Source organism: Panthera tigris, chromosome B2 (assembly GCF_018350195.1).
Source record: "Panthera tigris isolate Pti1 chromosome B2, P.tigris_Pti1_mat1.1, whole genome shotgun sequence".
Taxonomy (NCBI): Eukaryota; Metazoa; Chordata; class Mammalia; order Carnivora; family Felidae; genus Panthera; species Panthera tigris.
Genome location: NC_056664.1, coordinates 116641294 through 116668278, shown reverse-complemented (window position 1 = coordinate 116668278; position 26985 = coordinate 116641294). Strand labels below are relative to the sequence as shown.

At 39.8% G+C, this 26985-nt stretch overlaps 1 protein-coding gene across 7 annotated transcripts in view; it reads right to left on the bottom strand.

The window, feature by feature from the left end:
* Positions 1 to 26985, bottom strand: part of L3MBTL3 (L3MBTL histone methyl-lysine binding protein 3) — a 130670-nt gene that overhangs the window by 32979 nt on the left and 70706 nt on the right. For all 7 annotated transcript variants that reach the window (XM_007078636.3, XM_007078637.3, XM_007078639.3 and 4 more), the window contains 4 exons: positions 26741 to 26851; positions 14306 to 14420; positions 12891 to 12993; positions 2015 to 2164 (listed from right to left, as the gene is read on the bottom strand). In XM_007078636.3, coding sequence (XP_007078698.1) covers positions 2015 to 2164; positions 12891 to 12993; positions 14306 to 14420; positions 26741 to 26851 — 479 coding nt within the window. The remainder of the gene's footprint in view (positions 1 to 2014; positions 2165 to 12890; positions 12994 to 14305; positions 14421 to 26740; positions 26852 to 26985) is intronic.

Here is a 26985-nt window from a genome sequence, read left to right as displayed (position 1 = left end):
TTGTGTCCCTCACGTTTCCTTTGACTGGATGTAACTAATCCAATCTCTCAGGTCACTTCTACTTATGAAGAAAATAAAGTAAAAATAGTAAATCTGGGAGGAGAAAGACATGAAGAAATCTGAACAAAGTCTCTAAAATCATGAGTAACGGAACACTCATTTACCACATCCTGGCACCCAACAACGAAAGCAGACAACCTAAAGAAATTAATCTGAACACACGTTAAGTGTAAGTGTTCATTCATACAAAGTAATGGCAGGTCAGAATTCGCAGACTCAAAAGACAGTATGGGTTAAAAATCCATGACATGGAAGAATATTTAGATACGAAACGTGCCATAGGTCATACAGAAAACTAAAAACGCCTCAGGTGATTCCATGAAGAACCATGAGCACACCTCACACAAGACAGGTCAGTGGAATGGTCAGATCCACTTTGATGGTTTTGACGTGACTTCTGAGTTAGAAAAAGACCCCAGAAAACCAACCCAGGAAGATTCTGCTGGGAGGAGACTCTGGTCCTAGGAATCTGGCCTGGAGCCCAGTCGGTCAGCGAAAAGCCTGTGAGCTAGGCCTGCTGGCACTTCGGAGTATTCTCCTGATATTTTAAACATTACCTTAGCTTCTGAAATCTAAACAGTAGGTACTTTTACCACTTTGTGAGTCAGAATCAATGAACTCTGTATCTGTAATTATTACTATATGAATTAGTACTTTATTTGTCTTAAAGTTCCTTATATATGATATGATCTCACTTTGGAGTGCTGGGTTGGGTAAAATGAGTTTATGTTTCATTAGTCATGGATTTAAGGGTAAAAACAAAAAATCCTCTTCTTGTTATTAATTAATTAGCTCCCCGCCGCCATCCAGAGGATAAAATTGCTTTCTCTAAGAATACTGAGACTTGAAATGCCATTACTCCAACAGCATTGCTGTGAATTTAGAATCAGATTTATTAATTAAAATGTCCACCTATATCTATCATCTATAAGAATGGAAGTTACAAAATATTTCAATAAAAAACTACGTAGCCTTAGGTTTTAAAATACTCCATAAAAGAAACTTCCAAAACCTAAGTACTAAGGCATATCTTTCCACTAATCTGCTTTGTTTTTTTAAGTAGTGTCCTCAGTTAATGTAAGGGCACAGACCTTACTTAGAGCTTAAAACATACTAACTCAACTCTACAAGTGAAATCAAAACTAAATGCCTGAGCTTATACAGTTGACCCTTTAACAACATGGGTTTGAACTAAGCAGGTCCACTTATACATGTTTTTTCTTTTTTACAATAAATATACATACACTACTGTAAATGTATTTTCTCTTATTTATGATTTTCTTATTAACATTTTCTTTTCTCTAGCTTAGTTTATTGTAAGCATACCGTATTTAATACATATAACATGAAATACGTGTTAATGAACTGCTTACATAACTGGCTAGGCTTTTGGTCAACAGTAAACAGTAGGCTATTAGTAGTTCAGTTTCTTTGGGACTCAAAGGTTATACTTGGATTTTCAACTGTGAGGGGGAAGGGGTCAGTGCCCCTAACCCTCATGTCATTCAAGGGTCAACTGTACTACAATTAACATCTTAATAATTAAAAGCAATAACATATATGCAAGTACTTGGCATGGGCATGAAAAAGAACACCCATTTTTCACAAAAAATCGGACATCTTCCTCATAAAGGATGGCTCTATATACTGATCAGTTCATTCAGAAACATGAACTGGCATGTAGTAAAATGACTGGAATTTCTAAACTTCTAACACCCCCAAAGTGTGACTAAAAGATGAATACATAAGAAAGCCTGTCTGATTTACATATGCTTGTATAAACTCTCCATTTTTTTTTAAGTCCAACCACTTATCTCCACCATTTTACATGAAATGAAATGCATTTTCAATAATGCCCAAGAAAAGATAACCATAGAATACACAGCATCTGAGATAGAAAACCTCTTTCAACCAGAGTACTTCTAAACATCACTAATATTATCACTTTAATTACCTGATTTCAGGAGATGAAGAGATTTCATTTGTGTCTGCCCTTTTATTTCTTGGAAATGATGGACTAGCCGGAGGCATCTCACCACTTAAGCGGTCTGGGAAAATTCGGTCTTTATTCAAATTGATTTCTGAATAGGGACAGTTGGCAGCACTAAAATATTAAAAGAAAAGCACATTCTTAGAACATCCATTAGAGCATACTTTAATTAAAGTGACAGGCTACAGAATATACAACTCTAAAACTTAACTGTTATGTTTACATATGTATATATGTAGAATTAAACATACATTGTGAATATTTTTGTTTCTATTAAGGTTTATTTATTTATTTTGAGAAAGAGAGAAAGAGAAAGAGAGAGAGAGAGACAGAGGAGAGGCCACAAGTGGGGGAGGGGCGGAGAGAGTGAGAAGGAGAAAGAAAGAATCTCAAGCAGGTTCTTTGATGTCAACAAGGAGCCCAACGTGCGGCTCAAAACTCACAAACTATGAGATCATGACCTGAGCTGAAATCAAGAGTTGGACACGTAACCACCTAAGCCACCAGGTGTCCCTAGTGTATGAAATATTTTATCTCTGAGACATAATTTAAGTCTATTCTAATAGAAAATATGTCTTTGCACTAGATGTTCAGAACACAACCTGATGAAATCTTTGAAACTGTGCAATGATCACTGAAGGATTCTGTCTGTATACGGTCCAAGGGCAGAGCCTGTGCGTATCTGTAGGAACAATCAGCCCCGGGGGAGAAATGCTTAAGACATCATAGGAGGGTTGGTGTCAGAGGTAGGACAGAGAAAGACTGATGGACAGATGGAGCAGATCTGCTTCCTAAAGTGATCCTTCAGGCTCAGGGTCACCATAGGCCATTTCAATTCCTTCATTTCATTTCCTGTTGGCCTCCAAAGGAAGGAGATTCCCCCCTGTTCCTGTCTCCAAGCCCAGATGTACACTTGATATGCTAAGCAATACATATATTTATCTGTAGTCAATCCTGTTTCTGATAGGAAAGGAGACCAGATACCAACTTGGATAATGACCCATCTATCTCACTTCCCTTCTATCGGTGACCCCTGGACTCCTGGTTGGTCTCTCAGGTCCCATGTGGGGATCATTTCTGTTATTCAAGCAAAGGAAATCTAGGTCACTAATTGTTAAATCAACATTAAGTCAGTATAATCCTCTGCCTAGGCTTCAGCTTTCCATCTTCAGAACTGGGCAACCTCTGAATCTCAGGCCTCCAATACATAATGAACCCCTCCAACTAAATGCCCATCCTGCCCCTCTGTTTTTTAGGGAGTCTCCTTGTATCTATAAGTGGTTTGGATCTTGGATAAATTATTCTAGTGTCTTATATGTTCTTTTCTTCTCTCCAGGTGATAATCACCCAGGGAAAAATTTTAAACTATGTATTAGTCTATTTCCACCAAGAGAACCAGATACACTCTCCTAGGAGAAGGAGGGAAGAGTTTGAAAATGCTCCTGATTCTGATAATGGCCTATGAAACCTACCACAGGTATCTTGAAAGCTAAAATACAATCTTAATTTTATTTAACTAAACATTCTGCTACACTGATACCTATGCAAAAGACAAAAATAAATAACATATGCTTACGTGTTGACAAAAATGTATATAGTGCTAACCCAACAATAAAAAAATAACTAGTAATATTTATGGAGCACTTACTATATATCAAGCACTGTGCTAAGTACATTCCGTTCAGTGTTTTACTTAATTTTCACGACACCCTATGAGGAGGGCTTCTCATAAGACAAACTAAGGCTTAAAATGCTTAGGTGGCTTGTCTTTAATTATTTCATTAATTTGTTCAACAAGTATTTATCAAGTATCTATTAAGTGCTAATTATCTTTGTAGGCACTGGAATCACAACGGAAAATACAATGACAAGATCTCTGCTCTCCTGTCGCTGATATTCTAGGGGAAGCTGGGCACTACACAACTGCAGATATAAAGCAGACAACTTTACACAGTGACAAACGCCACCGAGTATGACCGACCGAAGAAAGAACATGGGGCTGTCACAGGGGTCACAGGGCTGTACAGGAGGAAGGGGCTCTGTGAAGCAGCAGCCTTTGAGTGGTGCCTTCAAGGTCAGGAAGAAGCCTGCTCTGTCAACACAGAGGAAGAGCATTCTAGGAAACAGCAAGGGTAATGCCAACACAGGGAGAGCTTGGCCTGCCTGGGGGGAGACCAGCGATGGCCAAGTGTGTGAGCAAAGGGAGGGCACGCACTCGTGGCAGGCAAGGGAAGTATTGTGTAGGGCCCGGTAGGCCCTGGTCAGGAGTTCCGATGCTTAGTTTAAGTTTGAGGTGAAGCCACTGGAGGACCTTCAAATGAGGAAATGATAGGATTTGATGTACAATTCAGAACAATCCCTCAGGATGCTTTGTGGAGAGAAGATTTCAAGGGGCCAGAATCGGAGCAAGAAAAGTGATGTAAGAGTGAAGATATCATGGTGACTTCGATTTGGTGGCTGAAACAGAGGCAAAGGGGCCAGTCACGGTACCCCTGCGATCCCTTCAAGGGAGCCCGTGTGTAGATGGGAAGTAGGGAATGACCTCAAACAAGGATTTAAGAATGGCCTTTAGGTTTTTGGCTTGAGGAACTGGATGGAAACAGGAACGCCTTTTCTTTTCTTTTTCTTCCCCCCTGAGATGAGAATGACGAGGACAGAGGCAGATTTGGGGACGAGATCAAGAATTGTGGCATGTTTATTAAACAATCAAGTAGACATGGTGCTTAGTAGCTCAATAAGATAAGCGTACTATTTCATTCGTCTTACTCAGCATGGGCACACGACTGTAACTCATTTTTATTCATTTAGAAGTGATGGGAAGGAAAATCCAGCTCCAACCAACGTCTCTTTGAACAATAATCCTTCGAGTACTTCATGGACCCCTTCGTGGGATTATGTGTAGTCGTGTTTATGGACACAAGCGACAAAAACCGATTCTGCCTACGCTGAGCCGAGGTGAAGTTACTGCAAGGGCATCAGACCGCTCACGGGAAGGCTGGGCCGTCAGGCCTGCCCAGGAAGGAAGGTCCAGCCAGCACTTGCTCCCAGACACAGTCTGCACACGATGGGGCTGCTGGGACTGAGGCCCTCACTCTCTCCGCAGACGCTCAGCCGTTTTCTATGTCCCGCCCAACCCCCAATTCCACAGCAGGTGTGATCTGCCTTCCCATCACTCGTCCTGATGGAAGACCCAGGTGACAGCCTCCGCTCAGGGACATTTCGGGTTTTCTGTCCACACTGTAACTGCCACAGGCCTGAAGAAGGGGAGAAGCCCTGTTCCCCGAGGCTCCCCTGAGGGAGGGGGAGCCCTGCCTTACTTTTACCTTGATTTCAGGCAAAACAGAACATAAAAAAAATAAAACTCTTAACAGATTTCAGGCCAAATGTAAACGTCCCAGGGTCACCTCATAATAAATACGTTTAAAACCAAATTCATCATTGGGGCCCCTGGGTGGCTCAGTCGGTTAAGCGTCCGACTTCAGCTCAGGTCGTGATCTCGCAGTCTGTGAGTTCGAGCCCTGCGTCGGATTCTGTGCTGACAGTTCAGAGCCTGGAACCTGCTTCGGATTCTGTGTCTCCCTCTCTCTCTGCCCCTCCCCTGCTCATACTCTGTCTCTGTCTCAAAAATAAATAAAAACGTAAAAAAAAAAATTAAAACCAAATTCATCATCTTCAATGAACTCCCTTCTTCTGAAGAAAAAAGATAAGAAATACAGCCAGCTCCTCCCGCTATTCTCAAACCTCTGTTCCTGACAAAGGAAACATAGTAGCCAAGCCTCACATTGTCATCTTTAACTCTGTTCTATTCTTTTTTCTTCACATTGTGTATTTTTATTGCCAATTTGTCTTCTTAGCATTTTGTGACAGCGGGAAACAATCCACATACAAATCTTTTGAGATCTTTTGGCAAACAAACAGTATACTGCTATCCCTAGAATCCTGCAATTGTCATGTTTCCCTCACAGTGAAGCACCTGGCTTTCCAATTACTGAATATCTATCTGTACATCTACCGTAAGGTTTTATCAGATACGAAGAAAGTGAGGAAAATGAGAGTCCTGTTCTTAACCCTGCCCGCTCCCACACTGGGAAGATCCATGGTACTCTTAGATGGGCTACGTCCCCAACTACAGACTAGACTAGAGTCATAGTTGACAAGTCTTGGAATGTAAGATCCAGGAGAGCAGCCCCTTTACCTATCTGCTGAATAAGTGAAGGAAGAATCTCTCTCTCTCTCTCTCTGAGATCCCCACAGATAAACTTGGACAGCTCACAGACTGGCAAGACTGCAGACCAGGAGAAGACTTACTGTCTACATAATCTGCCTGTTTTGATTTTTAGGGCCAGAGAGGAATTCGAAACTCTCAACTTGAAGTAGAGGAAGTGATCGCAGCCCTCCACACAGGGATTTACTAGTGGGTCAGGAGGATCTATCAAGGCAGGATCTATCAGTTATCGATTTTACATTAACACCCTCTCTTCTCTCGAACCCTGAGAGAAGTAAAGTGGGTTTATACACCTAGCATTCTTACACCTGCTATGGGATAAAGGGGGAAGCCAGTGGGTTCCCAAAGTGGGAGAAGAGAAAAAACAAGGTGGGTGGGGGGATGCCACAAAACGCAAATGAAGTGTGCTCCAGGGATAGGGGATGACCAACCAGAGGGGTGACCAGTGCCCTGGACAGAAATCAGGAACCTGGTCTAAACATGCTCTGCTGCTCCATCCACTCCTGGCTGATGAGTAAGCACAACTTGTGAGGCTCCGTCTTCTCACTCGTAAAATGAGGATGCTAACAGCGGCAATTTCCGCGGCTCGAGCACATCACACACACGCTAGGCGCTTTTCTTGCACTTTCTCACTTAACTCCCACAACCCCAGGAAGCTGCTCCTCGTCTAATGATCGTTTTGCAGATGCAGAAACGGAGCTTAAAAAAGGGAACTTGCTCAGTGTCAGTCCATCGGCTCTTGGCAGAGTCAGATGTTGAACTCTGGCTGTCCCCTGCCACACTGGATGGGGGCAGATAGTACCTTGCAACAGCAAAGAATGTCCTTATCTTTAATCTGTGACAATCCAAGCCATCTCAGTACCATCTTCTAGCCAGATGCTGCTGTCCTCTAGCTAGTATGTATTCTGCCAATACTTAACCTCTTGGCCAGTTTCCGTGTTCTCACATTTACAAAGTCCATACAGTGTTAAAAGTCAGTAACTTCACAACTCACCGGTGCCGATCAAACTTCTGTGGAGACAGTGGGTTCCCACCAGGCTTCTAATCATCTCCAGTTTCTCATGTACTAAGCAGCATATGTCACGTATACATGGGTACACACATGTATACATATACACGCAACTCTTTAGCATTACATAGTTCCTCAGGGAGCAGAGGAAGAGATTCACGTAGGATTACACAACTATCTACCATACGAATTGTATTAGAGTACACCCTGTTCTATTAGCAAACAATTCCCTGTCAGCTCTACATACAAATATCCCACCAGCCCCTCTAAGGAGGCAGTTTTTCCCAGGAAAGACGGGTCCAGCTTATTAGGAAAGGTGGAAGGACTGTCTTCTTCACTGCTCCCCAAGTCACCTTTAAAATCCTTTTCATTGTGAATACGTTTATTGAAACAATTAGGTAACACCTGTGGTTTTCTTTTTTAATTTTTTTTTTAACATTTATTTATTTTTGAGACAGAGAGAGACAGAGCATGAACGAGGGAAGGGCAGAGAGAGAGGGAGACACAGAATCGGAAGCAGGCTCCAGGCTCTGACCCATCAGCCCAGAGCCCGACACGGGGCTCAAACTCACGGACCGTGAGATCGTGACCTGAGCTGAAGTCGGACGCTCAACCGACTGAGCCACCCAGGCGCCCCAACACCTGTGGTTTTCTAAATGATCGCATAGTCATTGTCACACTCTGTCATGACGAAAACCTGTAAAAAACACGAGGCATGCTCTATCAGGCCACTGTGCTTTACGCGAGAGTCCAGGAGTTACAAGTAGAGACTTAAGAGCCACACAAGCCTGGGTTGAATCCTGGTTCTGCCACTGTCTGACCCTTGGGCGTGCACGTAACGATTCCAAACCCGTGTCTTCACTTGTAAACCAGAGATGACAAGAGTACCTGCTTCACAGAGCTGCTGTGAGGATTTAGTGAGATCATGCAGGTAAGTGTGGCACGCAGCCGGGAACACAGGAAGTCCTCCATGAACCTCACCTGTTACGATTACTCAAAAAGGAGGAGTAACACTTAACCCCTACGACGTAAACGTGCATCAGCAAAAATAAACCACAACATTAAGAGCTCTGTAACACGACTCATTTGTGAAGGCTCTCCGCTTCCTACAGGAAAAGGGTGCTACTCCACTCACACCTCTACAAAAATCTGTTTACACCAGACTGGCCTCCTTAGAGGTAGGGACCCTCCCTCTGTGCAGCCCATCGCCTAACTGAGCACTGACTCGAAGCAGGCACTCAGTAAGTGTATGTTCGATGCATGGATGGATGGATGCTGAAATAATATGCTGTTTAGAGTGTGCAGGTGTGTGTCCAAAGGTACTAACTTTTAAAACTTTCCATGGACTTTACCAGTACCTTTTAGAAGCTGTTGGAAATACTCTCCATTTTTTTTTCTTGTTTATTTTCTCCAAGATCAAATCTTATGGAGAAAAGATTTACTTCTGAAGGCACTAGATATGCAGAATATCTACTTTCATATAACGTTAGTTCTCTTTTCATCACTTCCCATTCTTTGACCTTTCAGTAGCCCAAATGAATGAATCACCAAAGGGAAACACCATGATAAAACCCAGATTAATGCTCCCTTGCTAGAGACAGGAGTAAACAATCCGACTACTGAATATCCCTGGAGATAAGAATAATGTCCACATTCAACTCACTCACTGATTATTTACATTTCAACATCTGAAAACATAACACTCTCAAATTTCACTGCCGAGACACATGTTCTATTTCTAACACCTCTTACATCAAATTCAACTATTATAATTTTTCAGAGAGGCAAACAACAACTGCTAGTCAAAACATAGCCTTTTGCTTACGTGTTCATAAAATGGATTATTCTCGCTAAAAGAGCAACTTTCCTTGTTATCGAAGCAAAGAATGCATGTTTTGATTTATGTAGTTTCTCAGTAAATTAATCCAAAGAGAATTTTCTCATTATGTTTTCCTAAACACAGCATTCTCAGCAAGGACAAAAATAAGTGCCAGTGAAATGAACCTTTCAAAGAACATCCACGATGTTGCAGCTCTTCCACAGTCTACTAATGAAATGGAAAACCGGCTGTGCCTGTGAAGGATTAATATCCTTCCACATACAGAGCTCTGAGTGTTGTAAACCGGACAGCACAGTCAGGGAGACTCACGAGAGCCAGCTGAAAGGGCCAAGAAAAATGGAAGAGACGATGCAGCAGGACCTGACAACGGCTGTTGGGTGCTTTGAACGGCATCCCGAGGCTCTTGTCAACCAATAACTCTGGCCTGGACTCACCCACAGAACTGCTAGCTGTGCCCTCCGTATGGCACAGAAACAAACGCTGCTTCTTGATCAATACATGTCTTTGAAGAAGGACTAGTTCCAATTCCACTGAAAGGTTTCTTTTTCTTTATTGTTGATTGTTTTCTTTTGAGACAGAGTGCAAGTTGGGGAGGGCCAGAGAGAGGGAGAGAGAGAATCCCAAACAGGCTCCACACTCAGTGCAGAGCCCGATGTGGGGCTGTATCTCACAACTGTGAGGTCATGACCGGAATTGATATCAAGAGTCGAATGCTTAACTGACTGAGCCACCCAGGTGCCCCACTGAAAGGTTTCATTGCCACATTTCTCCATAAAAATCTTCCATGATTCTCCTTGTAATTTCCCCCTTCTTTTAACAAATACAATACTGCATATCTCTGAAGAAATGCTCCAAACATAATCACTTAAACTTTGTGAAATGGCTGTGGCCCAGCTGAGGAACTCCCAGAGGTCAGTGGCACAGTTGGGAAAAGGTGGCCATAATGAGCGCCAGCCCATCAGGCAGGGGACAGGATTGTCACCAAAGACCCTGCCGTGACAGCAAACCTCTCTGCTCAGACCTAAAGCACTACTAAAGAGATGATGGACATTGCTGTAAGGTGGGTTTCCTTCCCAGAAGGCCAAAACAATTCTTTTTGTAATTTTCAACTGAACCCCAATAGCGTGATCTCAATTTTCATGCAATTTTAAGACTTCTTTATTCTTTTCCTTCATAATTTGAGCAAACTACCTTCACTCCAATGAACATCTTGGGGTTGTGCAGTAGAAAGGTACCTTTGACAAAGGTTCAATATTAGTTACTGCTTTGTATCTTATGTTTAAATTAAATTATGTGCAGCTTCCATATTTCCATTAGTCCCTGAGTTCTTTGAAGGTTGGGTCTATAACTAATTCATGGAGCAGTGCCTTGTGAGGCAGCCAGAGGGCAGTGGTCAACAGCACAGATAGACTGGGTGCCATTCCCTGTTCCCCTCACACCAGCTGTCTCTCCAGTGCCACATGGATGAGTGGCTTCATCGAAATTTGGAAAAGGCACCCCTGGGTGGCTCAGTCAGTTCAGCATCTGACTTTGTTTTTTTATATGAAATTTATTGTCAAGTTGGTTTCCATACAACACCCAGTGCTCGTCCCAACAGGTGCCCTCCTCAATGCCCATCACCCACCCTCTCCTCCCTCCCACTGCCCATCAACCCTCAGATTGTTCTCAGTTTTGTTTTTTTTTTAATTTTAATGTTTATTTATTTTTGAGAGAGAGAGAGAGAGAGAGAGAGAGACAGAATGTGAGCAGGGGAGGGGCAGAGAGAGAGGGAGACACAGAATCTGAAGCAGGCTCCAGGCTCTGAGCTGTCAGCACAGAACCCGACACGGGGCTTGAACCCACAAACCGCAAGATCATGACCTGAGCTGAAGTTGGACGCTTAACCGACTGAGCCACCCAGGTGCCCCATGTTCTCAGTTTTTAAGAGTCTCTTATGGTTTGGCTCTCTCCCTCTCTTTTTTTTTTTCCTCCCCCTCCCCCATGGTCTTCTGTTAAGTTTCTCAGGATACACACAAGAGTGAAAACATATGGTATCTGTCTTTGTCTGTATGACTTCTTGATCTCAGCTCAGGTCATGATCTCGCAGTTGTGAGCTCTAGCTTCACATCAAGCTCTGTGCTGCGAGCGCAGAGCCTACTTGAGATTCTCCCTCTCCCTCCCTCTCTCTGCCCCTCTCCGCTGCACACACAAGCACTCTCTCTCTCTCAAAACAAATAAATGAACATTAAAAAAAAATTGGAAGAAAATAATACTAAAACTAATAGGGGTTTTTTGAAGGGTATTCATACTTGTAAAAAATTAGAGCAATATGCCGTGTGGAGTAAATACATGTTCAATAAACATGAGTTATTATTGAAAAAAACTCAAAAGTATTTACTGCAGGGAATAATTTATTAGTATATAATGGAAATTTAGCATGCTAATGAGTTATTTCTGGCATGTAGACTTAAAACATGTCTGAAAATAATCCAGCCACCTTCACTCAGCAATACTGAACAAACTTTTAAGACACGATATTTTTAACACTCTTCAAACTAATCATGTAACTCCAGGTTTGCAGTTATACACACACTGAAAAGGATTTTTAAATGGATATCTGCAAATGTAATCAGCACCCTATGTTCACACTATTTATTCTGGAACAGACTGAATCCCATATAAACCCCACAAGGAGTGTTGCAAAAGGAAGATAAGCAATATTTGAGGATGCAGAGACGAAATAAAGAAAGAGGAGAAAATAATTACACCCATTTTACAATTCCTATGAACTCCTGGAGGCACAGGCAGCACAATCTTCAGATTTTTAGGGATCCCCTTCCTCACTAGGCAATCCAATTAACTTGCAGTTACAACATTTACCCTGACAAAGGATTATTTTAATACATCTCTAAACAGGTGATGCTTTTGTTCCTTGAAAATCTCAGTGTTCAGTAATATATTTTTAAATGTCTACAAGGACCCCCACATTGCCTAAAGAGTACATCAAATTTCTAATGTATAAATTTGGTTTATTTTTGAAGTTCCTGAGGGGGTCAGAGAAAGATATTGAAAAATATTGTTTTGAATCAGTGCATAGTTTGACTATTCATATCTGTGCTCCTTGTGATCTGTGCTGATAATCTGTGATAATCTCAACTCTCATTATTCAAACTGTTGCGTCCCCCAGTCATACCAGATTTTACCAAACAGGGCCTGCCCTCTTCTCATTATTAACGGTCAACCCAGAGTGACTCTTTCAGAAGGTAAGTATCTATACAACTAGTCTGGCTATCAAGAAAAGGCAAATAGCTAGAGCAAACCTGTTTTATTTTTATTTTTATTTTTTTAATTTTTTTAACGTTTATTTATTTTTGAGACAGAGAGAGACAAAGCATGAATGGGGGAGGGTCAGAGAGAGGGAGACACAGAATCTGAAACAGGCTCCAGGCTCTGAGCTGTCAGCACAGAGCCTGACGCGGGGCTTGAACTCACGGACCGCGAGATCATGACCTGAGCCGAAGTCGGCCGCTTAACCGACTGAGACACCCAGGCGCCCCGAGCAAACCTGTTTTAAACTGTGAATGCATTTTCTCCCAGAAACACTTAACTAAAGACATACTCCTCGTCTTTCCAGGATCACCATGGTAACCACATTTTTTTTTTTTAATAGAAAACTACCTCACATGTATTTAGCATGCATGGAAACCACGATCTTATACACAGGTGGGACAGGCACCCTCTATCTGACCACGTAAGGAATTCCCACTTCAGTGGCAGCACCACATACCTGTGAGGGCCCAGGTGTCTCACTCTCTTAAAATGACCAATCCCTTTACATCCTGGGGTTGAACATCCGCCATGTTCTGAAGCTTCCATTAATTCTAAGGAGCCTATAAGAAAGCAAGGGGAAGAAAAAGAGAGAAGAGAAAGGAAGGGGCATAAAGTTAACCAAAGGCTGTGAAACAAAAATTACAATTATCTTAAAAGTCTTTAAAGATTTTTCCCTATGCTTTTGTTCACACTATTGATCTTTCTTCAACAGTGAAATGGTACACTTTGATCTAACCCTCTATCAATGCTATAAATTCCAGAAATACCTAATTGTGAATTAATGAGGAGATGCTAAACAATCTTCAAGTAAATAACATAATTAGTTTACGAATACTTGTACACTGAAAATTTCAAACATGCTACCCCCTCCGTGTTTTATAATGCTTCCTTATGCTGACCACTTATGTCCCTGTGTAATGTGCTAGACTCTGTTCTAAGCATTCCCACATATACCTCTATGAATATATATATACACATGTATCAAGTCTTTGGTCTTGTATCATTTTGTCGCATACAAGGGATAGCACCAATGTGCACTATTCTGAAACATTTTTTTCTTTGGTCTTTAACTTCATGTCTTAAAAATCTTTCCATCTCAATGATAATATTCTTTATGATTGTTGCACAGTGTCTGTATCATGAGTGCACCAGAATTTAACTAATCTTTGTTTCCAAGGTTTGTTATTTTAAATATACTGCAACAAACAGCATGCATGTGGATTTCTTTACTTTTATGCAGCTTGTACATGAACCTGGAAACAAGTGAAGCCACTAAAACAGGGGACTGCACATTAAACTTCTAAAAACCCCACGATAATCTGCATTTTCTACATATTTTCTGCTACAATGTATATGCTTTCCTTCCAAGTTGAAATCATAGTATGTCAAATTCGCAGTGCACATTTAAAAAAAAAATTGAACTTAAAGGGACTCTGCACTGAGGTTACTGTAAATCACATGCAGTTTTAAGCAACAATAGATAGGGAGAGCCTTTTTACACTCTGTCCAGTTTCTCCCAATGGTAGCATTTTGCAAAACTACAGTATAAAGCCACTACTGATACATTAGACTTTAATAGCCTAAGAGAACTGTCTTCCAAAAATTCAGTACCAATTTTGAAAGGTGATGAGTCCTTCTAAATAAAAGTTTAACAATCTACATAAACTGTGCTTTTCAAACATTATTTTTTTTCTTTTTATGTTTTTGTGACTACCACATAATGGAAAATGTGGGAAGAAGAACAGGATTCATGGAGAACAAACGTACAGGGGAGAAAACAGTAGAAAGAAAATGCTAGGAGCAAAGAAAATATTAAGCACCCTACATAAGAAAATGGAAACATTCAATTTAAGTTATCCTTGCGTCTCTTACTCAAAGGAGGCTGAAGAGGATGCCCGGTTTTTGAACACCAGCCCACAGGGTGAATATCAGGGCAATCCGCATCTACCCAGTAATCATAGCAGCTGTTCCAGCCGTCAAAGTGAACCTGGAAACAAAAGGAATTTACCAGTACAATTCACAGAAAATTCCTACCATTAAAGTTCCAGCCACCATATAACCGTTTTTATTTTCTTCTAAAGTATGTAGATTCAATACCAAATAACATTTTTTTTTAAATTTACTTAAATTGCTTCATTTCCCCTATGCCAAAAAAGGGACTTTCGACCTATCTTCAAATGATCTGTTCATCAATAAATGTCTTGCCAAAGACATCATTCCAGCGGTACTTTTATAGATATGTGTGTCTTCCAACACACACACACGAGTTATGAGTACGTAACGTCTTCATATGAGCCACACCAAAGAGTGAATAAATATTACTTAAGTAACGAATAAATCAGGAAGGGAGGGAGGATGGGAGTGGAGAGGAGAAAGGCAGGAGTACCTTTCACTTAAATGTCAACTCTCCCAGAATTATGCTAAAAAGGCTGTTTATTTTTTTTATTTTTATGTTTTTCAATATATGAAGTTTATTGTCAAATTGGTTTCCATACAACACCCAGTGCTCATCCCAAAAGGTGCCCTCCTCAATACCCATCACCCACCCTCCCCTCCCTCCCACCCCCCATCAACCCTCAGTTTGTTCTCAGTTTTTAAGAGTCTCTTATGCTTTGGCTCTCTCCCACTCTAACCTCTTTTTTTTTTTTCCTTCCCCTCCCCCATGGGTTTCTGTTAAGTTTCTCAGGATCCACATAAGAAAAGGCTGTTTAAACAGGGGCGCCTGGGTGGTTGACTTTGGCTCTGGTCAGGATCTCACGGTCTGTGAGTTCGAGCTGGCATCAGGCTCTGTGCTGACAGTACGGAGCCTGGAGCCTGCTTCGGATTCTGCGTCTCCCTCTCTCTCTATCCCCACTCCCCACCCTGTTTGTACTCTCTCTCTCTCTCTCTCTCAAAAAGGAATAAACATTAAAAAAATATATTTTTTAAGTCTGTTTAAACAAATTCAATGTCCTATTAGAAATACACCTGGTTTATAAAATATCTCTCCATTAAAATCATGTCTAAGTATCATTTTTTCTCTCAGAAATAATTACACTATGTCTCAAAGACGTTTTATATGGTGGTCGGAGCCATCTTTATCAGCCACCGTGTGAAAGAGCTATTGGTCTTTCAGGCAGGGTCACTAAGGATCAGCTATGTGTCTTTTAAGTATTACATGTATTTTATTTTTTAGGATGAAAGGATATACTGAAAGGCTATATATATTTCACTATTACATCAAATTTGCCAGCTAGACCTTTTTAAGTCTGTGAATCCCTTACTAACAAGACAACAGATGCCAGATAGATAAAAAATACCAACGTGTAAAACTGAATAAAAGTTCCAGAACAATGCAGGAGTGAATGTATATGTAATCTCAGAGTAGGAAACCATAGTAGGCAAGATACCAAATTCAAAACTCATAAAAGACTGCTCAATTTGACTACAGGAACATTGAAAAAAAATTTTTTTTAATGTCTATTTGTTTTTGAGAGGGAGAGACAGAGCATGAGTGGGGAAGGGGCAGAGAGAGAGGGAGACACAGAATTCAAAGCAGGCTCCAGGCTCTGAGCTGTCAGCACAGAGCCTGAGGTGGGGCTTGAACTCATGAACCATGAGATCATGACCTGAGCTGAAGTCGGACACTTAACTGACTGAGCCATCCGGGCGCCCCTGACTACATGAACATTTAAAACTTCACAGTGGCAAATGTTACCACAGAAAAGGAGGAAGATCCATGAGAAACTTGAAAAACACAGTTATTATATATGTCACAATGTACTCTGTTCTTTAATTTATCCAAATATCATATATCAACATAAGAAGATTAAAAGCCCAATAGAAAGATGAAAAATAGATATAAATTGCTCATAAATAAGAAACTAAATATAAATGATTAGTAAACATATAAAATGATAATCAATTTCACTTATAACTAAAAATACCCCTACAAATTAAAACCACAAGATGCAATTTTTTCAACCTGCCAAAAATGTCCCATCTTGGTGATTCCCAGAGCTGGTGAGTATGAGCATAAAAAGCTTTCTCAAGGACTGCTGACAGAAGTATTAACTGGCAAGTATTTCTAGAGTTATTTGCAACAACAGTCACTTAAAATATATCACTTTTGACTTAATAACCTCAATAACCCAACTCATTGTAGTAGAAAACAACCAGAGTATCTACCATGAGGAGACTGGCTAACTAAATTATGGCGTGTTTGCGCCAGAGTGGCCAAAATGAAGAAATCAGGAGACTATAGATGCTGGAGAGGATGTGGAGAAACAAGAACCCTCTTGCACTGTTGGTGGGAATGCAAATTGGTGCAGCCGCTCTGGAAAACAGTATGGAGGTTCCTCAGAAAATTAAAAATAGACCTACCCTATGACCCAGCAATAGCACTGCTAGGAATTTATCCAAGGGATACAGGAGTACTGATGCATAGGGGCACCTGTACCCCAATGTTTATAGCGGCACTCTCAACAATAGCCAAATTATGGAAAGAGCCTAAATGTCCATCAACTGATGAATGGATAAAGAAATTGTGGTTTATATACACAATGGAATACTACGTGGCAATGAGAAAAAATGAAATATGGCCTTTTGTAGCAACATGGATGGAACTGGAGAGTGTGATGCTAAGTGAAATAAGCCATACAGAGAAAGACAGATACCATATGGTTTCACTCTTATGTGGATCCTGAGAAACATAACAGAAACCCATGGGGGAGGGGAAGGAAAAAAAAAAAAAAAAAAAAAAAGAGGTTAGAGTGGGAGAGAGCCAAAGCATTAGAGACTGTTAAAAACTGAGAACAAACTGAGGGTTGATGGGGGGTGGGAGGGAGGGCAGGGTGGGTGATGGGTATTGAGGAGGGCACCTTTTGGGATGAGCACTGGGTGTTGTATGGAAACCAATTTGACAGTAAATTTCATATATTAAAAAATAAAAAAAGAAAAAAAAGAAAAAAAGAAAAAAAAAAAAGAAGAAGAGGACTTGAGTGAATCTTACATTCAGTGGAAAAAGAAGGAATTCTCCTGATAGAATTCAGAAGAAAAGACATAAAAATATAATTCATCTAAGGCCACACAGCTAATAACTAACAGAGCCAAGATTCCAATCTAGACCTGGTTGATTCCAAAGCCACCAGATTGTTCGCAAAATCAATTGGATTTTCCATACAACTCCCAAAGTAGAGATGACCTACTTCAAACTGAGCCTCATAGAAACACTTATCCTGTAGAGCCCTCCCTCCTAACCTCACTGTTGTAAAGTTCTTTCCCAAGGAAGTCCTAGGAAAATCAACCTCAGGGAGGACAAAAACCTAGCTGGTTATTACCATGAATGTGTTCCCTTTTGTGTGACAGTTTTGTGGTTGAAGTTCTGGTATTCTAGAGAGGTATTTTTCATGAATGTGCAATTTCATGACATTGAATTCATGGATTGGCAGTTTGATGTGTCAGCTCTGAACACTATATTCAGGAGAACTAAAGTAGTGATTCCCACCTTTCTGAAAACTGTCTGAGAATTTTCTTACAATCCTTGTGGTATTTAGAGAGGCCAAAGTGAGATACAAAGTTACATTTCAGCAATCTCTGAATTACCAATAAAAGTTTTCATAAAAATACATAAAAAAAAAAAATAAAAAATAAATTATGGCGTGTTTGTATGACAGAATAGAACAGAGCTGTTAAAGTGTGTGTGTGTGTGTGTGTGTGTGTGTGTGTGTGTGTATTTAAAATAACATCCTTTGCAATGAATCCACTTTCTCAAGCTTAGAAATCAATTAATCCTAGAATCAAAGCCCCCCGAATTCCACACCTGGAAGAAACCACAGGTATTATCTTAAAGAGAAGAAGAGTTCACACAGCTAGTTAGGAGGAGTAACCATACCTAAAATTCAAGGACCCAAATAAAATTGATCATCTTCCCATACACTGAATATAAAAGCAGCACTTACAGAAAAGTACTTAGGGGCGCTGGGGTGGCTAAGTTGGTTAAGCATCAGACTTTGGCTCAGGTCATGATTTTGCGGTTCGTGGGTTCGAGCTCCATGTCGGGCTCTGTGCTGACAGCTCAGAGCCTGGAGCCTGCTTCGGATTCTGTATCTCCCTGTCTCCCTGACCCTCCCCTGCTCACACTCTGTCTCTCTCTCTCTCTCAAAAATAAATAGACACTTGAAAATAAAAAAAAAAGTGCTTAACTCAAAGTAACCCTTTCCTTTCCTCTGATCAGAAACAGTGTTCAACTAACAGTGAGAATGACATTCATGATAATTTTGTAAAAATATCAATTTATGCCATCACTGCCATCAATAAATGAGCAGACACAACTTAGAGTGTTTAGTAAGTTTTAAATGTTCTAATTCTCAACTAATCAAGTGATTATTTTACTAGAAATGTGAAACTCTCATGTTTTCTGATCTTACTATTCCTAAATTCCATTTCTTTTATATTGGAATCAATGTTCACATAACCTATGTTCCATTTGTTGTATATAAACCGCTAAATTTTTAAAAATTAGGTATCTTCCTACAGCACACATACTCAGTCCTAAGAAATAAATGGTGTTCCACCCCAGATACATTTCAGAATTACCTATGATGAAAAGGAAGAAGCAATAAAGGAAAAAGAAAAAAAAAAAAGTGCTGAGCTTACCTAGATTTTAATCCACAGCTTTGGTTTGGGTTCTATGCACACAGAGGTCGTTTACTCAACTTGTAAGTAACTCTGGTGTGCACTCAGAACTGAGACCCATGGATATCAAATTGTATACTACTGGGGTGCCTGGGGGGCTCAATCTGTTCTGCATCCAACTTTTCTGGGGGGCTCAATTGGTTCTGCATCCAATGTATATAAATAGTACATTACTGTACATCGATATAGTCCCTAAAACTGTTGCTATCATCATAAATAAAAGGATTCTTTTTAAAGTTTCCTCACACATACCTTTAAAAATGTTTATGGTAGATCTATCACATCCGGTGATGGTGCCACAATGTTTCCTAGTTTTCATTAAAACTGACATCTCAGTTTGGCAATGAGAAGTCATCTATCTAGGATTAATACACTTTAGATACTATAGATAAATCTAATACCTTCTATAATCTAGGTTGGTAGACAATCTGGAGAACTGTAATAGTTTAAGGGTTCAATTTCAGAGATAAAATTTAGTTTAGATATTATGAACAGAGGTAACAATAAAATTCTGAGAAGTACCAAATACACTTAAAATGCTATTTGAAATTATGTAAAAATTAATATATGCAAACATTGATATTAATCCTAATCGAAATTCTCACTGTAGAAGCTCAGATGAAATAATTGATTTAAGCCTTCATCTTTCGTGGGGCATCTGGGTGGCTCAGTTGGTTAAGCGTCCAACCTCGGCTCAGGTCATGATCTCGCAGTTTGCGAGTTCGAGCCCAGTGTCAGGCTCTGTGCTGACAGCTCAGAGCCTGGAGCCTGCTCTGGATTCTGTCTCCTTTTCTCTCTGCCCCTGCCCCGCTCACACTCTGTCTATCTCTCTCAAAACTAAACAAACATTCGGGGTGCCTGAGTGGCTTAGTCTGTTGAGCATCTGACTTCAGCTCAGGTCATGATCTCCAGGTTTGTGGGTTTGAGCCCCGTGTCGGGCTCTGCACTGACAGCTCAGAGCCTGGAGCCTGCTTCAGATTCTGTGTCTCCCTCTCTCTCTGCCCCTCCCCTACTCATGCTCTGTCTCTCCCTCTCAAAAATAAGTAAACATTAAAAAAAATTAAAAAAAAAACACTAAAAAAATTTTAAACTTCATCTTTTGTAACTTTTACTTTTCAGGCACTGACATATTAAGAAGTTTTTTTTTTTATTTTTTTTTATTTTTTTATTTTTTAATATATGAAATTTACTGTCAAATTGGTTTCCATACAACACCCAGTGCTCATCCCAAAAGGTGCCCTCCTCAATACCCATCACCCACCCTGCCCTCCCTCCCACCCCCCATCAACCCTCAGTTTGTTCTCAGTTTTTAACAGTCTCTAATGCTTTGGCTCTCTCCCACTCTAACCTCTTTTTTTTTTTTTTTTTTTTTTTTTTTTTTTAAGAAGTTTTAAACAAACAAAAAATCAGACACTTGAGTAATGTTAAGTGATAGTTTTACTCTTGCTGGGGACTATTTTGAAAAGAAATCAAATGCCTAATAAACAACAACAAGGAAGGAAGATAAACATACAACATGAAATATTTAAAAATCTTACAAACCCCAAAAAGACACACAAAATAATTATAATACAAATGTTCCACTTTAAATATACTTATACATAAAAGCAATTCAGCAATAATGATGTATTTAATAAAAATTCTAAAGAAAATAAGATGATTATGGATCGAAGTATAGTGAAAAAGACTTAACTCACACATATTTAAAACTATAGCTTAGGAAATTGGATATATTTTCACCCAGAAGCATCATTTGGACCCTTTATCAAACCTTAATACATGTTACCGACAGCTTACCAAGAATGAGACAGATAATATTTTAGAAAGCACACTGTTCCTTAAAAAAAAAAAAAAAAAAAAAAAAGGAAAGAGAAAAAAGATTTGGTTGGATTTTCTGTTCATGTGAAAGGCAACTCAGTAAAACACATTTTAGACCCAGGGGCTTATCTCCAGTCTCTTCTGAAATTAAAGCTATATTTGAAAAGGTATAAAGCTAGAAGGACCAATGGAGAAGAAAAGCAGCTGACAGGTAAGAAGTGACAGTGATGTGTGTGGAGGGCGGAAACAGGAGGAGTGTTGACCTACAGGACAGGGTGGGTGGGTCACAGCCCAGGGGTCTGTAGAACAGGCCTGGAGCCCACTGGCTGCAGACCCCAAGGAGGACTCACTCTGGAGGCAGCACACAGGAGAGAAGGGCCCTGAAACACAGCAGTACTGACTCACAGTCAATATGGAGTAGTTACACGCCCTCGGGCTGCTCCCCCACTCCACCCACCATGGTAACTGCCCCTTCAACAACCCAGGCAAAGAGCAGACATTTATCTTGTAGAGAAAAAAATTCCCAAGGCTCTCAATTCTAGAACAGACCTGAACGGGCAATGGGCTGGACAGAAAGCACAGGAACTTGTACAACCAAGAGCCATATATTCCAACCCAGCCATTCTCTTTCTCGCACAGCGACAGCCAGGTTCACTCTTCCCCAGGGAGGACTCTGGCAAAAACTGACAGGCTCCAGAGAAGGACCCAGATGCCAACAAATGGGAACGTCCCTGTGAAAAAGCTGGCTCTTTTGCTTTCTTACGGTGAAGTCTGCTGGTCTGTAAGTCCCACCCATGAAAAACAGTTAACTTTATGAGTGCCTTTTCTTAATGCAGACAGTCAGTCAAGGACTTGATATTTGAGGAGAGGCTCTAATACGACAGCAGAAACTTGGAGGAAATAAGCAGAGGACAGAAGAAAAACCATCACTAGTATCCTCAGATAAGAAACAATATTGTTTCAAGAAATAAAAAGATGATGCCATTTAAAAAGGGGGAGGAGGGGCGCCTGGGTGGCTCAGTCGGTTAAGCGGCCGACTTCAGCTCAGGTCACGATCTTGCGGTCCGTGAGTTCGAGCCCCACATCGGGCTCTGGGCTGATGGCTCGGAGCCTGGAGCCTGCTTCCGATTCTGTGTCTCCCTCTCTCTCTGCCCCTCCCCCGTTCATGCTCTGTCTCTCTCTGTCTCAAAAATAAATAAAACGTTAAAAAAAAATTTTTATTTTAAAAAAATAAAAAAATAAAAAAAATAAAAAGGGGGAGGAGGCTAGAAAATAAGAAAAAACTCTCAAAAATTAAAAAAATCAGAATTGTAATTAAAAATGCAACATAAAAATATTTTTTAAAATATGGGGTGCCTGGGTGGCTCAGTCAAGTGTCCAGCTTCAGCTCTCTGTTGTTAGCACAGAGCCCCTTTTGGATCCTCTGTCTCCCTCTCTCTCTGCCCCTCCCCACTCACACATTCTCTCTCTGAAAGATAAACATTAAAAAAGTTTTTAAAAAAAGCAACCTGGGTTTTGAAAAATAGAGTAGATATCTCTCTAAACAAGTAGAATAAAAAAATCAGAGAAGCATAAAAAGAAAGTTTAAGAAAATCAAGGGGTCAATTCAAAAGGGTTTAACAACCAGAGCTGCAGGACTTCCAGAAAGAGAAGACACAGGATGACAACAGGGAGTCATCAACTAGTAATACAAGAAACATGTGCAAAAACTGGAGGACATGAAACTCCACAGTAAAAAGCCCGAGTACTCTGCATGAGTACTCACCCAGAGCAGAACAACTGGTATGGCCTTAGAGGTCTAAGGTCAGTCGATATGGATGTGAGAAGACAGCAGAACAAGGCTTTCAATTTCTGAGGGAAAATGGCTCCCTACCTAGAATTCTACACCTAGTCATAGTATGAATCAAATGTAAGACTAGTAATATTGATATTTCCAGATGTGCAAGGAGCCAAAAGCAGAGGCTTTTCATATACCCTTTCTTAGAAGGTTACAAAAAGATGTGTTTCAACATGATAAGAGAACACTAAGAAAAACAAGTATGTGATTCAAAAAAACAGAAATAAAGGAAGAAAGAAATAAAGGAAGAAAAAAAGAAGAGAAAAGGAAAGAAAAGAAAAGAAAAGGAAAGAAAAGAAAAGAAAAAAAGAAAGAAAAAAAGAAAAAGAAAGAAAGAAAAACACAACATAGTCTGCCAACAAAGAGCAGTCTCAGGATGAAAGTTCAGGATAAGGCTTAGAGAACTATCCAGATTACCATGGGCGACTGCTAAGTCGTAGGAAAAAGAGTCAAGAAAGAAAAGATACAGACAGAAGGCTTATTAAAAATACACTTGGGAGCGCCTGGGTGGTTCAGTTGGTCAAGCATCTGCCTCTTGATTTTGGTTCAGGTCATGATCTCAAGGTTCGTGGGTTCAAACCCCAGGTTGGGCACTGTGCTGGCAGTGTGGGGAGCCTGCTTGGGATTGTCTCTCTCCCTCTCTTTCTCTGCCTCTCCCCTGCTCATTCTCTCCTTCCCTTCCCCCCTCTCAAAAATAAATAACCATTTAAAAAAATATATACTTGGGCTTTTGACAGAAAGACACATCAGATTTATTGGAGCACTTGTAAACATCTGATACTATGAGCACAGAAAATTTAAAAAACCAAAACACAAGAAACTACTGACTCCAGAAAAAAAAAAGTCATAAGAAAAAAACTGTTCTGCTCAGCAGCCAACAGGATTTATTTACTCATGAGAAGATGAATACAGAAGACTGAGAAAACATTTTAAAAACATGTGAAGTCGCTAGTGAAAAGATACAGTGAAGGAACGGATATGGTAAGAGCTTTAATCCAGAACTACCCTAACAGGAAGGAAATACACTGGACCTAAAATTGATGGGGCTGAGAAAACAGCAGAACACAGATATTATTTCAGAAAATTAGGGATAAAATGTCAGAAGAAGCAGCTAAAAAAAAAAAAAAAAGGAAAATTCCTGCCTGTGAGGAAGCAGAAGTGAGTGTGGGGAGGGACGGGGCGGGCCTGTCATATGTTCTAACTCTCCCCAGAACATACAGATGAGAGCAAAAACATTTTGCTTGTTTTCTTTCAGCATCTGGTGAAATACATGTGTTTTAAAATGTTTACCTGTAATAACTTAAGGCATAGAATATATTATATCATGTAGCCTAAAAGGTTGATCTTATTTAGCTGAAGAGTTGATTCTATACCCAAGAAACTTAAAATATTAAGCTGCACTAAGGACTTAGTCTCTATATACTCTTTCTCCTCCTGAATAATAAAGATAGGCATTCTTGCTTCGTCATCTCCCACAGCATTAGAAAAACTCCTACTAATGAAAGCTTTTTATAGTCTCAGAAGTCTGATGAATCCTGAAACTGGGTCATCGTCACCTGTTCGCTGATCTTTTGAGGATTTCATAAACACACAGGTACTTGTTCAGTGGTTCACCTTTAGCTATGAAATTTATACCACTAACTGTGAAAAGATAATTGTCAACTACACACCTCATAGCCAGCTCTGTTTTGGGTGTTAAACAACCAGGATGTTGTATTGGAAAGAGAATTTGCCTAACTAAAAAGTTAGTCCACACTTTTCCTATTAACTAACTGAACTACCCACTTTAGAGTACTTGACCTCTCCGGGTCAAAAACGTTCTCACATGTAAAATCAGAGTTAATCTAATTTTTTTTTTTTTTTTTTTTTACTATTACAGTAATTAATATGTGTTCCTGAAGCCAGGTAACTAAAAACAAAACAAACAAAAACAAAAAACAAAACAAAAAAACACACCAAAAACCTCATCATTTATAATTCATTTAGAATTATAAAAAATCATTTATAATCACTCATAATCTTAGCACCCCAAGAGAAGAACTGTCATTACTTTGGTTAAGTTTCTTTCCATAATATTCTTTAAAAAAACAATACCAGACATCATACAGAATAGTAAACCTGAGTTTTTTCACTTGCCAATATTAAATATTTTTCTTAAATATTTACCATCATATACAGTAATTTACTTTACCTATAGCTTACTGTGCTTGTTTGCAATCTTAAATACTATAAACTGCTATGTTTTCCTTATAGTTTTTATCCTTGCATATTCCCTTTGGTTAATTCTCCTAACATGAATTCCTAGGACTGAGATTCTTGAATTAAAGGGCAAACAACCTTCAAGACTTTTGTGCTTCATCAAACTGCTCTTTAGTGGCTGAGACACGTTCTATTCCTACCAGCTACACATGAAAAAAAATACAGAAAAATACAAGAAAATACACGAAAAAAATAAACTTTTCATGCACCTAAACCAAAACACTTATTTTTTGTTCAATTCTGACCAATTTGATTTTTAAAAATAGTATCTTGCTTAGTTCTACATTTCTTTGAATCACTAGCCTAGGTTATCTAAAAAATACTTCTAGTCCTAAAATACTCTGATTGCTTTATGACTTCTACTATCACACCAAGGACAATTAATAGGAAAATACACTTGAAAAAGGTTAACAGACTCTGCACTGTTTATAATTTCCAAACCACTGCATGATTATATAATCTTAAAAATAGCTAATTAAACATTAAAATTTCTGTTTTATACAAAACCACATTGATACACGTTTTCTATGTTCTTCTATAATTTTTTATATATTATCTCATTACAGATAGTTGAATATGTGATTTATTTTTTATTTGTTTTTAAAGTTTTTAATGTTTATTTATTTTTGAGAGAGAGAAAGAGAGAGAGCGTAAGTGGGTGAGGGGCAGAGAGGGAGACATAGAATCCGAAGCAGGCTCCAGGCTTCGAACTGCCAGCACTGAACCCGATGTGGGGCTCAAATCTATGAACTGCGAGATCATGACCTGAATGAAGTCAGGTGCTTAACCGACTGAGCCACCCAAGCGCCCCAATATTTATTTTTTTAAAGAGCATAAATTTCGACTCCTAGAGTTTAGGGCTGTGACTTAGTTCTGCCACTGCCAGAATTAATAAGTAATTCATCAACTCTTCCTGAGCCTCCGCTTCCCAGATAAAATCGTGATTGTCACATAAACCCCCCTGCACTGTCACCACCACATATGTTGAATAGTGGAAGAATGCTGTTAGCTGGTAAGGGCCGGCAAGACATCACGTAGATCTAACATCTTGCTGTTTTCACAGTGAAGTAAGTGGAATGAACAGGGCTCTCGTTTGAGGCCGAAGGAAACACAGAAGCCAGAACCAGAGATAACTTCTAGCTCCTCACCTGGAACCGCTGTTACACTTCACTTCATCACCCGGGACACGACAGACCGAAGCCACCTTCCTGAACATTCGCTTACCCTCTGAGAGGTACTTCGCTTTTATTAATCCAAATCTAATTAAAACCTGACTTTCTTATACAATCATTTCTCTTTCCTTGTCGTATATGAAAGGGCTATCCTTCTTTACTTTTCTTCTGAAAATTCTACATCTAATATAGCCCCATCAAAATTAATCTTCAAGTTTTCAAAAAAAGAGCCTTGTATTGGAGAATGATGCACTGTATTCAGAAGAAATCCCTTGCTTATCTATGACTTTTCACATTCTGAGTGTGTGCTCGGAAAAAGAAAGTAGATACAACATATTAAATGTCAGTCATAAAGAGAACTTCTTGCATAGATTAAAGGAAAACACTGGATAAATACTGACAAAGATGTACAGCCACTTTATTTTCATATTCCTGTAGTCTTACTGATTTAATTCTAGGACTTCACAAATTAAGTATCTGCCGAAGTTTCCATCCAAGTTATCTTGTAACAAAAGACAAAACAGAACCACAACAGAGAACACTCACTTTTATTCGGTGATCATCCGTGTCTGCAACTGTTGCTACTCTAATAAACATAGGATTTCTCTTGTCTATGACTTCAAGCTTCATTTTTTTCTGGAATCCATGTGGAGGTTTCTGCCATACAGAAAATTTTACATGGTAAGATTCAGAGGAAGAGAAAGTAGGCTCTGTGTCACAAAGACAGAATAATAAGCTATTTACAGAATCGACCTTCAAACTCCCAAGTTCCTACAGTAGCTTTGGACCTC